General features: G+C 45.5%; 1 protein-coding gene across 2 annotated transcripts in view; it reads left to right on the top strand.

Moving 5' to 3' along the window:
* The window catches only part of HIPK2 (homeodomain interacting protein kinase 2), a 182,283-nt gene that overhangs the window by 161,521 nt on the left and 7,253 nt on the right, over positions 1-13,509 (top strand). For both annotated transcript variants that reach the window (XM_084646693.1, XM_084646692.1), the window contains exon 12: positions 1,128-1,409. In XM_084646693.1, the coding sequence (XP_084502819.1) occupies positions 1,128-1,409 (282 nt within the window). The remainder of the gene's footprint in view (positions 1-1,127; positions 1,410-13,509) is intronic.

Here is a 13,509-nt window from a genome sequence, read left to right as displayed (position 1 = left end):
TTTCTGGCAAGAAGGAACAGAGGATGGGGAGAGCCTCAAGCGCCCCTTATACTGCGCCATGCAGGCACCACTCCGGAAGGCGCCAGAGCCGGTCCCCAATGGATACTGCTAAAGGAAAAACTTCCAGCACCGATGCATGTGGCGAGCGCACATACCTAATATGGAATGGACGTGAGCAACGCATCTCGAATAACACCAGTTATGGAAAAGGTAACTGTCTTTTTTCCTTTGACTCTGAAAATGTTGTGCTGGGGGGAGGGGAAAAAAGGCTTTAGAGAATAATGATGTGGATACTAGAGAATATGCATTCCTTCTTCATTCAAGGTCTTTTTGTTGCCTCCACTCTTTGCCTCCACTGTGTTTAGGGTCCTGATGCAAATGAACCCCCATTTTCCTTATTTACTTTTAGTGCAGGGGATTGAACTAGGAAGATAGAAAGGAGGGAGTTGAGAATATTTCCCCACTAGTGAAGAAAAAACTATTTACTTCTTCCACCCTGCACCCACTGCCTTTGCCACCTCACATCAGAGCCAAATGAAACTGAGAAGGCTGGGCAAAAATTTTCTGTCAAAACTTTTTTTTCTTTTTTTTTGGACAGGAAATTGGATTTTCAACTAAACAACAGCTTTTTGTGAAAAATGTCTGCTTTCCATGGGAAAACTTCCAATTTTGGGGGGTTGAAAAACTGAAATATTTTGGATGAAAAACCAAATATTTTGATTTAGAAATGCAGCAGTGGTGCCTCATGTGCCCATTCCCTTCAGTGTGCTGGGATGCTTGTCTGGACTACATCTCCCAGGATGCACCATGGCCAGGCATTCCCATGAGGCAGCATTTCCAAATTGAACTATTTTGGTGTTCAGACTGAATTTTTTTTTAAATTTTTGCCAAAAAAAATCCAACTTTTCCACAGGAAAGAAACCCAAACATTTTTCAGCCAGCTCTAGTGGTGAGTGATGTGAAGCGCTCCCTTCCTCCCTCCCTTGAAGAGGCGAGTACACCAGTTCTGTAGTGTGCCCAGCCCTCACCAACAAAAGAATGTGAGAGAGGTTGACGCCAGGACTCTAAAGCCAGTAATACCTGAGCAATCCAAGCTTTGACCAACTGATCGTTTTTGTCATTTTCAGAAACGTGTCCACATATGAGGTTTCGTCCTCTCAGGCCATCAGCTCCCCTCAGCGATCGAAACGCGTGAAGGAGAACACGCCCCCTCGCTGTGCCATGGTGCACAACAGCCCGGCCTGCAGCACTTCTGTCACGTGTGGGTGGGGAGACGTGGCTTCCAGCACCACGCGGGAGCGACAGCGGCAGACGATAATCATTCCTGACACACCCAGCCCTGCAGTCAGTGTCATCACTATCAGCAGTGACACAGATGAAGAAGAAGAACAGAAACATGCACCCACCAGGTGAGCAGTGATTCTGTACCCCATCGGGAAACTCCACAGAGTCTTAGGAAATAGGCTTGGAATTCAAAGACCACCTAGACAATCTAGTCCATTGGTACACAATCTGTGCTGTGTGGGCCAACAATGGCATGGAAAGCAATTCCTGGCAGTCGCCCTAAAGAAACACTCTGACAGGAAAGTTAGCAGGGTCCAGTGGTGAGAGTGCTAACCTGGGGCTCAGGCGAGCGGGGTTCAATTCCCTGCTCTGCCATAGACTTCCTGTGTGACCGTGGGCAATTTACGTGATCCTTTGTGCCTCAGTTACTCCATCCATAAAATGGAGATAATACTTCCTTACCTCACAGGGATGTTGTGAGAAGAAATATATTAAAGCCTGTGAGGTGCTCAGATATTAAGGTAATAGGGGCTATATAAATATCTAAGATAGGTTCATAGAACAAAGCAGTGAGGAATTGGGGTTGGGAGAGCAGATAGTTCAAGATCAGATCTCTCTTTTTAGGTTATCCATAGAATGAAAAGGTCAGAGAATATCCTATCTAGTCCAGTCCTCAGCCTCTGTCAAGAAGGCTACCACACTATTACTTCCATGTACAGTGCTTCTCCTAACTTAGTGTTGAAAAACTCGAATGATTATGTCATGAATACCTCATTAGGTGAAATAAATTGTGAGAAGTATCTGTCCAATTCTCATTAGTGGTCATATCACAAAAAATATCACCACTTTTAGAACAAATTGGCACCTGTAGCGAAGAGAAACTCACCAGCGCGGCGCCTCCTGCTGGTCATCCTGGGAATTAGCTCTTTTCCAGCATCAGAGCGCCCTCTGCTGGCTGGTGGCTCGCCTGCCTCAGGCCCCGTGTCCCTTTAACTCAGGGTTCTGCCCCCAGCAACACCCCCTTACTCTGGGACTCCCCTCTCAGGGGAACCCCCAATCCTCTATCCCCACCTTGCCTCACTGGGTACTCCCAGTCATCATCTAGCCCCCACTCACTGGGGAAAACTCTACAGTCTGTCATGGCCACTCATCATTGGCAAGGAGGTTAGGACCTGCTGCCTTTGCCTATCCCCAGGCTGCCCCTCTGCAGCCCCAGTACCTTTTGTAGGCCTTCATCAAGGCCTGCAGTCTCGGGGTTTACCCAGCACTGCTCCACTTCAGGTACCTCACTCTCAGGCAGCTACCCCTTCCCACTCCAGGACTTGAATGAGACTCCTAGAGCTCCTGGCCCTCAGCCCTTTTATAGGGCCAGCTGTGGCCTGACTGGGGAGTGGCCCCAGCTGTGGCTGCTTCCCCTAAGCAGCCTAGCTTTTGCCAGCCACAGCCCTCTCTGGGGCCGCTTTTACTATTGGCTCCCCCAGGCAGCCGTCTCCCAGGGCTGTTTTAACTCCTTCAGGGCCGGAGCGGGGTGACCATCCCGCTACAGCACCCATTGGTTGCCTCAGCAAGGAGACAAAAAACAAGTGGACCGTGAAGACTGAACTTCCCTCTTCTCATAGAATTGGTCAACCCAGTCACAGCAGATGCAGTGGTACAGGGAAACTGCCTTTGCTGTTCTTGTTCCATGGATAAAGAGAGGACTTCTTTATCCAAGGCTCTCATTTCAGGACCTTTCCTCACATGCGCACAGTGAAAGCCTGAGCACTCTAAGCTTTCCCATCCTACATCAGTCACAAAATGTCAGTCTGTTTTAGGAACTGCAGAGAACTAGCCTTGCAAATAGCTGAATAATTACAGAATCTTTGTGCTACTAACTCAGCTGCGAATTTGCTAACCTTATCCCTTCAATAATAAAAGATAAAATTACAGCATCTTTATTTAGAACCTGCTCCACGGCAGATTGGCCTTCAATCATTTGAGATATCTATATCTCTGAATCTCAATACTGTGATGATTATTAGTAGTGCACTGAAAATGTGTACAGAACAAATGAGATGGTGCCTACCTCCGTGAATTTACAACCTTGTATAGAGAAACCAGGCATCACAGGGCTTTATTTTCAGAGCTTCTGAGCACTCATATGATCTCAGTTGGGGTGGTGGAAGCTCAGCACCTCTCAAAATCAGGCCTGTCATGTACCAGATGACTGGAAAGATGGAGAGATCACAAAGCAGAGCTGGATATTTTACAATGTTTTTTGTAAATAATTATTATAACAGTTCTTTGGTCAGTTGGTTTCACAGAAGAAGTGTATTTCAGGAAAGAATTTGGAAGAGAGGGTGGAAGCCAGGTGCAGTAAGAGAAAGGTATTCCAACCATTGGCGATATCATGGTAGAAGGTACAAAGATGAGAGTGGGAGAGGGATACAAAGGGAAGCTGAGAGGCCTGGCCGGGGGAAGAGAGGAGATTGGAGAGGTAAAGAGGTGTGGATTTCTGCAGGGCCTAAAAGTTTAGAACAAGAAGCCCTGAAGGGATGGTTAAGAGGACAGCGATCCACAGAATGAAAAATCTGAGAGAACCCCTCGCCTAGTCCAGTCCCCCAGAATCTATCTAGAAGAATGCTACAGTCTTCCAGGATTATTGGAATGGCAGACCAGAAAGATTATCTGGATTGGAAGGGAACAAGTTGGAAGCTGGAGGATGAGGGGGAGAGGCAGTTGCAGTAGTCCAGATGAGAGATGACCAAGGCCTGGATAAGGAGTGGAAAGGATGGATTTTAGAGATGGTGCTAGATTCTGCCAGGTTTTTTCTTTGGGAACAGCCAATACTGTAGGGACAAGGAAAGAGAAAAGTTGAAAACTAATGTTGTGAGGCTTAGTGAACAAGAAGGTGGTGGGACCGTCAAGGATGGAAAATGGAGAACTCAGGAGAAAGAATGGGGATGGAGTTTTCATCATGTTACATTTTGAACTGGAAGCACAGTATCCATGCTAGTGTGTGAGGGAGACAGAGGAGAGGCTGGATGAGAAAAGCAAAGGTCCAGGGAGAAGAGACAGTGTTAGGAGATGCCAGCATGGAAGAGTATATGAAGTTTCCAAGGGATAACTTGTAAAGGGAAAATAGGAGTGGGCTGAGGACGGAGGCCTCAAGGGCACTGGCAGAGAGCAGGCAGAGGAGAAGCTCCAAACTAGGGCTAGGTGAATAATCAATTTTTCTGTTTGGCCATTGAACCAAATAATAATAATAATTTTAAAAAAGGTTTTGGATTGGACTGCAACATTTTTGTTTGTTTTTCTCTAGGAAATGAAAAATTGGAAAAACTACATTTCAGATCAAACTAAACATTTTGTTCTACCCAAAATTTGTTTTTGTTTCATTTTGGTTTTAGGGTTTTAAATATTTTTAATTTTTTTTAATTAAATTGAGGGAAATTCTGAAACAAAATGTCTTTCTCAAATGAAAAATCAAAACATTTCATTTTTGAAATGCTGAAACAAAATGTATGGATGTTTCTGATTCAACCTGAATCTGCATTTTTTGTTGAAAAAACTATTCACATAAAAAAATTCACCAGCTCTACTCAGAGCAGAATGATTGGAGAGGCAGGGAAGGGCCAGAGTCACAGAAGCAGAGGGAGAAGAGAGTCCAGGATGAGGGAGTTATCTTCGGTGAAAGCATCAGAGAGATTGAAGTCAAGTTGCTTGGGACCCTTTGGCATGGCCAAATCTAGGGCTAGATCCTCAGCTAGTGTAAAACAGAGTAGTTTTATTTGAGTCAAGTGAGCTCTGCACCAGCTGAGGATCTAATCTGTAGTGTGCTGTCTGAAGTTTGTTACCTTTACCTAAGTTTCTCCTCCTCATCTTTCTTGTGTCTCTCAAAGAAAGATGGGAATTCAAATTAAATATATGTGTTTGATGGGAGAGAATGGCCAATTATACAGGACTGTACAATAGGGGCTGCAAATTGGCCTAAAATAAAATTGTAACACTTGGAAATCCTGCAAAGGCTTTACTGGACTCGTATGTATTTGTGGAAATTTTAGCGCAACGATGAGTGCTGGTAGCATGAAAGCCAAGGGGATAACTTGGCACACGTTATTTGGCAATGTCCTAATATTAGACACTTTTGGTCAAATGTTACAGAATTAGTATGAGATCATAATTTGCTAATTGAGTCAGAACTAACGGTCTGTCCCAAAGCTCATTGATGTCAGTGAAGTCTTTCCACTGTCTTCCCTGATTTTGGATTAAGCCCTAAATTTATTACATGATTTTCCTTGAGACCCTGGGACTAGAAAGTTGTCTTCTCCCCCCCACCCCCACCCCAAAATTTAAATAAATAATTTTTCAGGTGTCCATGGTTGTGCAAAGAGGTTGATCCTTAGCAGATAAAAAAGTTCTTATGTCCCCATTTTAAAAGACCGGTAATATTGACATGGACAAAATTGTCCCACCTGCATATATTGGGCCTGATTCTCAGTTATGCTGAGGCCCCTTCACCGTGCTCTGGCAGAATAAAGGAGTCTCAAAGTGAGAGTTTACTCCTACTTTAAGGCGCTTCTGCAATGCTAGGGCCGTACAAAGTGGCTTTCTAATAAAGGAGGGTCAGACCCTTTATTTGTAAGAATAAGGAGAATTCCACATGTTATGGGAAGAATTTCTTTCCTATCTAATGAAAAACACAGGTGTGCAAGTGAAAGTTTTGAGATGTCGCCAAGGCGGTGTAACAGGCAATCCAGGACTTTGTTTAATTCTTTTCTTCTGTGTATTTTACATTGTTGATAGGTATAGCTTTGTATAATGATCTAAAAATCAATAGATATTTTAAAAAATTGTTAATCCCCCCCGTTCTCAGAAGCAGCAGGGAGCTATAAAGTTTCCATGGGAAGTCCTATGGGTCTTTGGAAGCATGTGGCTTCCAATGTAGTATTACAAAAGAGTGCCACCTACTGGAGACTGGTATTAACGTCCTTGCCATAAATTACAAGGTGCCACAAGTACTCCTTTTCTAAAGAGAAGAAGACAGGTTTCAGAGTAGCAGCCCTGTTAGTCAGTATCCGCAAAAAGAAAAGGAGGACTTGTGGCACCTTAGAGACTAAGGTATGCTCAAACAAATTGGTTAGTCTCTAAGGTGCCACAAGTCCTCCTTTTCTTTTTAAAGGGGAGAAGAGTTAAGCTTGTACAAGATCTTTACCACCAAGAGATCTCTAGACGGCATTCTCAGTTCATTGTCTTTTCCAAAGCAACTTCCCTGAGCTCAGCATGCTTAGGTGGGAAAAGATGAGCTGTGCTGTGCTGTGCTAAAGAACAGCAGTTCTGTGAGTTATTTCTCTGGAGAGAGAAGTTTAGGTCCCACTGGTTTCTCTGGAGGCGTGAGGAAGTTCAAAACAGAATTTAGATTTTACAGATTTCTTATGAATTGAGAGACTTGGCATTTTTGTAAGTTTCTGTAATAAAGTCCTCCAATTCTATGGCAATGGAAGGCAGCCAGCCAGATTGACAGCTAGCATTCCTCACTCACAGTCGCCTGAGCTGTGTAGCCCCTCCATAACTTTTCATTTTGTAGGTTCTTTTTTTAGGTGTACATACTCAGCTGATTAAATACTTCTGAAGTTAACAGGGGAAAAATAAAACAGCTTAAATATAGAACAAAAGCACAAATGCATCTTGGGACGAATAAATTATGGATATAAGCGAGAGAGAGAATGTGTGCGCTGCTCATGAATGAATGACACACAGGACGAGGCCAGCGGTAATAGCAGCAGGAGGTATAATTTCACATGCCGCTAACTCTAGCGTAGCAGAGCATGGCAGGAAGAAGTGATTGAAAGGAGGGCAGTGAGGAGGTGCCCTTCGTGACTTTATAACAACAAAAACAACCACCCTCACAACAATTTTCTAAAAAGAAAACACTGATGATTCCTTGGCTTAGAAGGGGACTATTTAAAAGAGAAAAGAAGCAGCGGTTGTACCCACAAGGAAGCATGAGATCCTTTCACCTCCCAGTTGTCATCCAGGCCAATGGGGGCTGCGGGAAGTGGCATGGGCCGAGGGATGTTGCCGATCCCTGGTATAAAGCATAAAGCAAAAAAAGTACTGTCTAATTTATATACACATCAGCACTTGGGATGAAATCATGTCCCCATTAAAGTCAAGGGCAAAACTCTTATTGACTTTAATGGGGATACGATTTCACCCTTAGTATTTAATATATAATGGTATTATTATTAATGCTGTTATACATAGTCATCACATTGACTAATCACAATCATCAGAGAACAAAGTTAGAATTCGTATCCTTTCTCTAAAACAAGTAAATAAATAAACCATCCCAGGCAGCTAATGCTTGAAATAACAGCCAGCAGAAGCTCTCTCACCAGGCCTGCAGTAGCAGAACCATTACACACTGCTAAATGCTTTAGCAAGTCTAACCAATTTATTTGAGCATAAGCTTTCGTGAGCTACAGCTCACTTCATCCGATGAAGTGACCTGTAGCTCACGAAAGCTTATGCTCAAATAAATTGGTTAGTCTCTAAGGTGCCACAAGTCCTCCTTTTCTTTTTGCGAATACAGACTAACACGGCTGCTACTCTGAAACTTAGCAAGTCTGACTCCCTCCAGTAGAGGGGAGTGATGAACACACATACAGCTCATTGTGTACCAAGTTCAAGTGCCGGGTTAGGTCTCAGACAAGTGAAGACAGATCCAGTAGGCTCAACATCATTTCTAATGAATATTTCTCATTTCCACAAGCACGGACTGTGCAGTTCTGCGTGATGCACCAAGAGAGGTGAAACGAGAATAGCAGGACATGTCAGAGGTCCGGCAGCCACGTAGCCAGGTGGAGGGAACGGGGGGAGCGATCCAAAAGAAAGGCTCCACCCACTGCGGTGCTTTTACTCACCCGGCGGCGCTCCGGCGGCAGGCCCTCACTCGCTCCGGGTGTCTTTGGCGGCACTGCAGCTTCCGCTGCCGAGGTGCCGCCGAAGACCCGGAGCGAGTGAAGGTCTTGCCGCCGAAGTGCCGCCGAAGACCCGGCGCGCCGCCGGGTGAGTAAAAGCACCACAGCAGGTGGTGCCTTTTTTTTTTTTTTTTTGGATCGCTCCCCCTGTTCCCTCAACGGGAAAATTCAGAAGGCGCCAAGACACTGACAAGGCGCCACTTGTGCTCAGTGGGGAAGCGGCTGCTGCCCCGCTCCCCCGCTAGCTACGCTACTGAGGTCAGGTGAGGAGGTGGAATGGCAAAGATACATAAGGTCCCAGCACTGAAATAAGTGGCAAGTCATGTTTCAGTGTTAGGGGATTTCAGCCTTGGGCGTGGGAGTTCCTTAGTTTTTGTGGGTTTATGTGGGTAAACTTTCTTTGCATAGGGATTATTGTGGTTCATTCTGAGGTGGCAACAATTCAGAAAACTGCAAGTTATTGGGCCTTCAGAGCCATAGAAGAGAGCTGTTGTAGGCTTAGCCCAGTTCTGTGCATTGGGCCATGTCAGAATGTACCATGATGTGGTTTCTGGAGAGGTAAGGTGGTATGGTGTAAATGCCCATGAACCAAAAGGTCTGTTTGTGCAATGACTGCCATTTTTGTCAGCCCTAGGGCCTGAACCAGGGAGCCTCCGCAGCTGGAAGCATGAGTTGCTACAGTTTGAGCTAAGGAGCCAGACTCTCAATCTGAGAGCTGTAACAGGCCCTGACACATACTGACCAACGTGTTACATTTGCATCTTCTGGGACTTGATATTCTCAGTTAGGAAAAGAAGATCTTGGTCATGAAAAACTGTCAGTCCTAAAAGACTTAGGGCCCGATCTTCAGTGGGTAGAACTCTGCTTCTCTGGAGCAATGTTGATTTACACAGGCTGCAGTGCCAGCCCTTAGTACTGTGGTCCCCAAACTGGGGGGCACGCCCCCCTTGCGGGGGAGTGGAGGAACAGTCAGGGAATAGCATGGCGGGGCCAGGGAGAGCCTCCATGGGAGATAGGGAGGGAGTGCTCCGACCCTGGCCTCACTCTTCCCCCAACCCCAGTCAGCCCCCAGTCCCGCTCTGTCTCCAGGCCCAGGCCAGCCCCCATGGGGGGGCGGGTAGGGAGCGCCACACTTCCAGCCCTGTGCCGCCCTGCCCCAGATCAGCTCCACCCCCAACCCCAGTCAGCCCCCAGTCCTGCACTGCCTCCAGGCCCAGGCCAGCCCCCATGGGGGGGCGGGTAGGGAGCGCCACACTTCCAGCCCTGTGCCGCCCTGCCCCAGATCAGCTCCACCCCCAACCCCAGTCAGCCCCCAGTCCTGCACTGCCTCCAGGCCCGCTCCACCCCAACCTTGCTTTGCCCCCAAACCCCGCTCTACCCCCAGCAGCAGCTCCACTCCGCCCCCTGCTCCGCCCTCTCTCCCTCTCCACCCCCAGCACATCCCAGCTTCACCTCTAGCCCCAGCTCCTTCCTCCCGCATCCCCCGTGCTGCCCTCAGCTCCGCCCTCAGCCCAGGCTCCACTGCTGAGGGAGCCTTGGCAGTGCAGTACTGCGGGGGCGGGGGCAGTGCAGACAGATTCTGTTACTGGGAATGTTGGCACATCGCTGCCCCTGGGGCAGATCACACCACCATTTGGCCAGGCTGCCCCCCACGCCCCATCTGCCTTCAGACCTTCTCCCAGTGCACCAAGCATCTTCCCTTTCCTCCTTCAAATCCCTTCTGAAACCCCACAAGCCTTGCTCTGCTGATCTCCTCTTGGAAAAGGGGCCTGGCTCTTTCTCTCAGCTGCACCCAGGCCATTTTGATGGAAGTCACTGGAAGCTGTCCATGCATGTTTGAGAGCACAGACATGCTCAGGGTCTCCATACCTCTTGGACGTGAACTGTTCTGTGGTCTGAGTTTGATCTCAAGCTCTGTAGGGCAGAGCACTTGTCTTTCTATGCACCTGGTAAAAACACTAGGCGTACATATAGGGATTTATAATTAATAAAGAATAGTCCTCTTAAAAGGCAATTTTTGCAGGTGCTACAGTAAGAGCAGCATGACCGTGCAGAATGGAGTCCTGGCTGCAGAATGGATATTTTGTTAATCTGTGAGGGTGGACTGCCACCCCTCTCAAGACTGCATGCCTGGGCTACTGTGACTGCAGCAGGGAGAGCTGCTGTCCAGGCAGCAGCCATGAATATACACAGGTGTAATAAGAAGGGTGCAGGGCAAATCAATGTTTTTAACTGTGTTTCTGAATAACCTGGAACTTCCACAGAAAGCTGCAGTTGTGCTATAGAAATACAGAAAGCCTGCCAAGTAGGCTACCTTACTGGCGTGTGACAGGGTGCAGAGGCCCTCTGATTTTCAGTGAGCCAGGAATTAACACCCCTTCCCAGATTCATGTAGGTCTGCCAGGTCTAGTCCTGTAACACAGCAGATCATGGACTAAATGCCCATATCTGACTCTCATGAGAAATCAGAAGGGAGAATAACCACTTGCTAGTTGGAAGGCTTTGAGAAGGGAGAGCTCCTGTGTGGCCTCAGTTTCAGGGTGGGATTTTCAAAAGGCCTGTTGAAATAGGTGCCTGACTTTAAATCTGAGAGTAGTCCCACTGAAATCAATTTATTTTCAGTGTAAGTTGGGCGGCTAACTCATTTAGATGCTTTTGAAAATCCCATCCTGAATCTCTTTGACCCCACTTCAGAACGGTACTTAAGCAGGTACCTAGTTGTAAATATATGAGTAGTCCCATTTGGCTTTTCTGTGTTCTCTAGGGAGAGATGTATGGGCTCTAACAGTGATTATAGTTATTAACTTTTATCAAGCAAATCAACTTGGATTTTCAGTGGGACTACTCATTTTCTTAAAGTTAGGTACCTTACTGAATGGTTAGGCCATGATCCTGCAAACATTTACGTATGTGCTTAACATTACTACCTGGAGTCATCCCATTGACTTCATTGGCACTACTTATAGTGGTAAAGTTAAGCAGATGCATAAGCGTTCGCAGGATTGGAGCTTTAGTCTCGCTCAGTTCCCCGTCTGTAAAATGAAGATCATAATACTCCTCCCTCTCTTTAGAGGGCTGGGGTTTTGTTCATTTTATATGTTTGATTTCTAGTGCACTTGATTTTCTTATTGTAATCAATGCACCTCGAGGAGGAAAACTTTGCTGATGGAAACACAGTTCTTTCCTTGATGATGCCAGCTTACATCCTGTAGCAAAAGAAAATAACTAAACACTGTCGTTATTGTTGTTATTTGTAATAGGAAGAGGCTGGTGGCCCCAGCCTTGTTCCGCTAGGCAACGTACCAACATCTAACAACAAGATGACTCTGCCTTCAAGATCTCTCAATCAAAATGGCATAAAATATGAAAATTCTAGAATAATAAAACACAGAGATTTCATGTCTAGGAAAAAGTGCACTTCCATTCCCACAGCTGAGCCCCTTGCATACCAAGTATCAGCCAGGAGCAAATGTTTATAGCTCAGCCACTAAGTCCCATATGTAAGGAAGGAGCTATAAAAGAAATGCAGTCAGAACCTTATCAGTTGTCAGAGCACAGTTCAGTGACTTGATTTTTCTTTATAAAATGTAATAACACTCAGTGTTAGAGAACAAACGTCTCTCTTTCACAGGCAGCAGAGGGCAGTTGCAAAGGGCAAATATTACAGATACTCGTAAATGTGAAATTACAGCATTTCTATTAGGCAGATGGAATATTGATGACAGAGTCATTTTTATCAGCTTAATGTTCTTTCTCGCAGCACCATATCAAAACTGTTACATCTTCCTTCAAATAAGTCAGTTGTCATTCTAAGTCACGCCATTATTCTCTCCATTTCAAACACAGCACCCTGTCCGTCTCTTGATGGAAGAGGGGATTAAATTGACAGTCTGTTACTGCAAGCCCTTTAAAAGAAGTCCTTTACTCGTGGGAGGAGTGGATTCAATTCTGTGCTCTACCCCAGGCTTCCTTTGTGATCACTTAATCTCACTGAGCCTCAGTTCCCCATCTGTACAATGGAGTCACCATTCCTCCCGCCCTTTATCTGTCTTGTCTATTTAAATTGTAAGTGCAGAACGGGGACTGTCACTATGTGTTTTCTACAGTGCCTAGAACAATGAGGCTCTAATCTAGGTCTGGGCTTCCTAGGTGCTCCTTTAATCATCATAAAGCCTTTGAAATCTGTGTGGAGCTCCCTGAGTAAGGATTACTCGCCTGAGAAAGCATTGCAGAATCAGGCACTGGAAAATTTGGTTTTTAAAGCAGCACATTAGTGGACATTTCACTTGAAGGACAAAAAATGAAATAAAAGCTTTTCAAACCCAAGAAGCAAAGGGAAAGCTGGGCAGTTGCCACCCAGGAAGGCTGCTGGAAAGGCTCTTTATCAGTGAAATGTGGTGAAATCAATAATGCTGCTGAAGAGGCGTAGCTCACTTTTTCTTGCACTGTTAAATAAATAAATAAATACATGCACAAATAAATAAAAATTGCCTGCAATGCAAGCTGGTCTGGAGGTCTGCAGCATTTGCCTACAGTAACTGGGATAGCTAGTAATGCTGAGACAAGAGGGCAAAATGCCCACCTGTGGCTGAATCCAGAATAATCAGATCCTCTCTTGAGTTAACAACATGTCAGAGAAGGGATTGAACTGAGCCTCAATGGGGAAGGGAATAAAGTGGAAAAAAGAGTTGTGCTCAAGAGGTTAAGAGATGTACTGTTATTTCTATATGGTGTTTTTGTTCCTGTTGGGACTGTTTCCACTACTGAGTCTAATTACTTAGCTCTTTATGCGCTATCCATTTCTTTTCATCATTTTAAAAACTTCAGTTGCCATAACAACATAATGCAATCAGTGAAACATAGCAGCTATTTTCTGTAGTCAAGGTCTGTGCGCTGTCAAGGATATGAGCCATTTAAGCAAATCTTCTCCCTCTCTCCCATCCCCCACCTCGCTCTCTTTTTTCTCTAAACAAGCTCATAATGGGAAGGATAAACCATCAGGAATAATTAGACACAGTAGTGGAGCGAATCCCAACAGCGCGGGTGCAGTCTAGCCTAATGAACTTCTAGCAATAATCCTGGAAATGTTGATGTTGATGTTCCTTTTTAATCACTTCTTTGATGCTGTAGATAGATTAGGTGCAGCAGGACCTCAGTAATTCGCATTAATGTCAGGAGACCTGTTGCGAATTACTGAATGTTGCAAATTAACAAGTAAGAGAATAAAACCCAAGGATTCTGCATAGCAAAATATATATTGTTC

This window comes from Lepidochelys olivacea, assembly GCF_965140295.1.
Source record: "Lepidochelys olivacea isolate rLepOli2 genome assembly, chromosome: 1".
Lineage (NCBI taxonomy): Eukaryota > Metazoa > Chordata > Testudines > Cheloniidae > Lepidochelys > Lepidochelys olivacea.
Note: the sequence above shows the minus strand (reverse complement) of the source record. Positions and strands in the feature narration are given on the sequence as shown.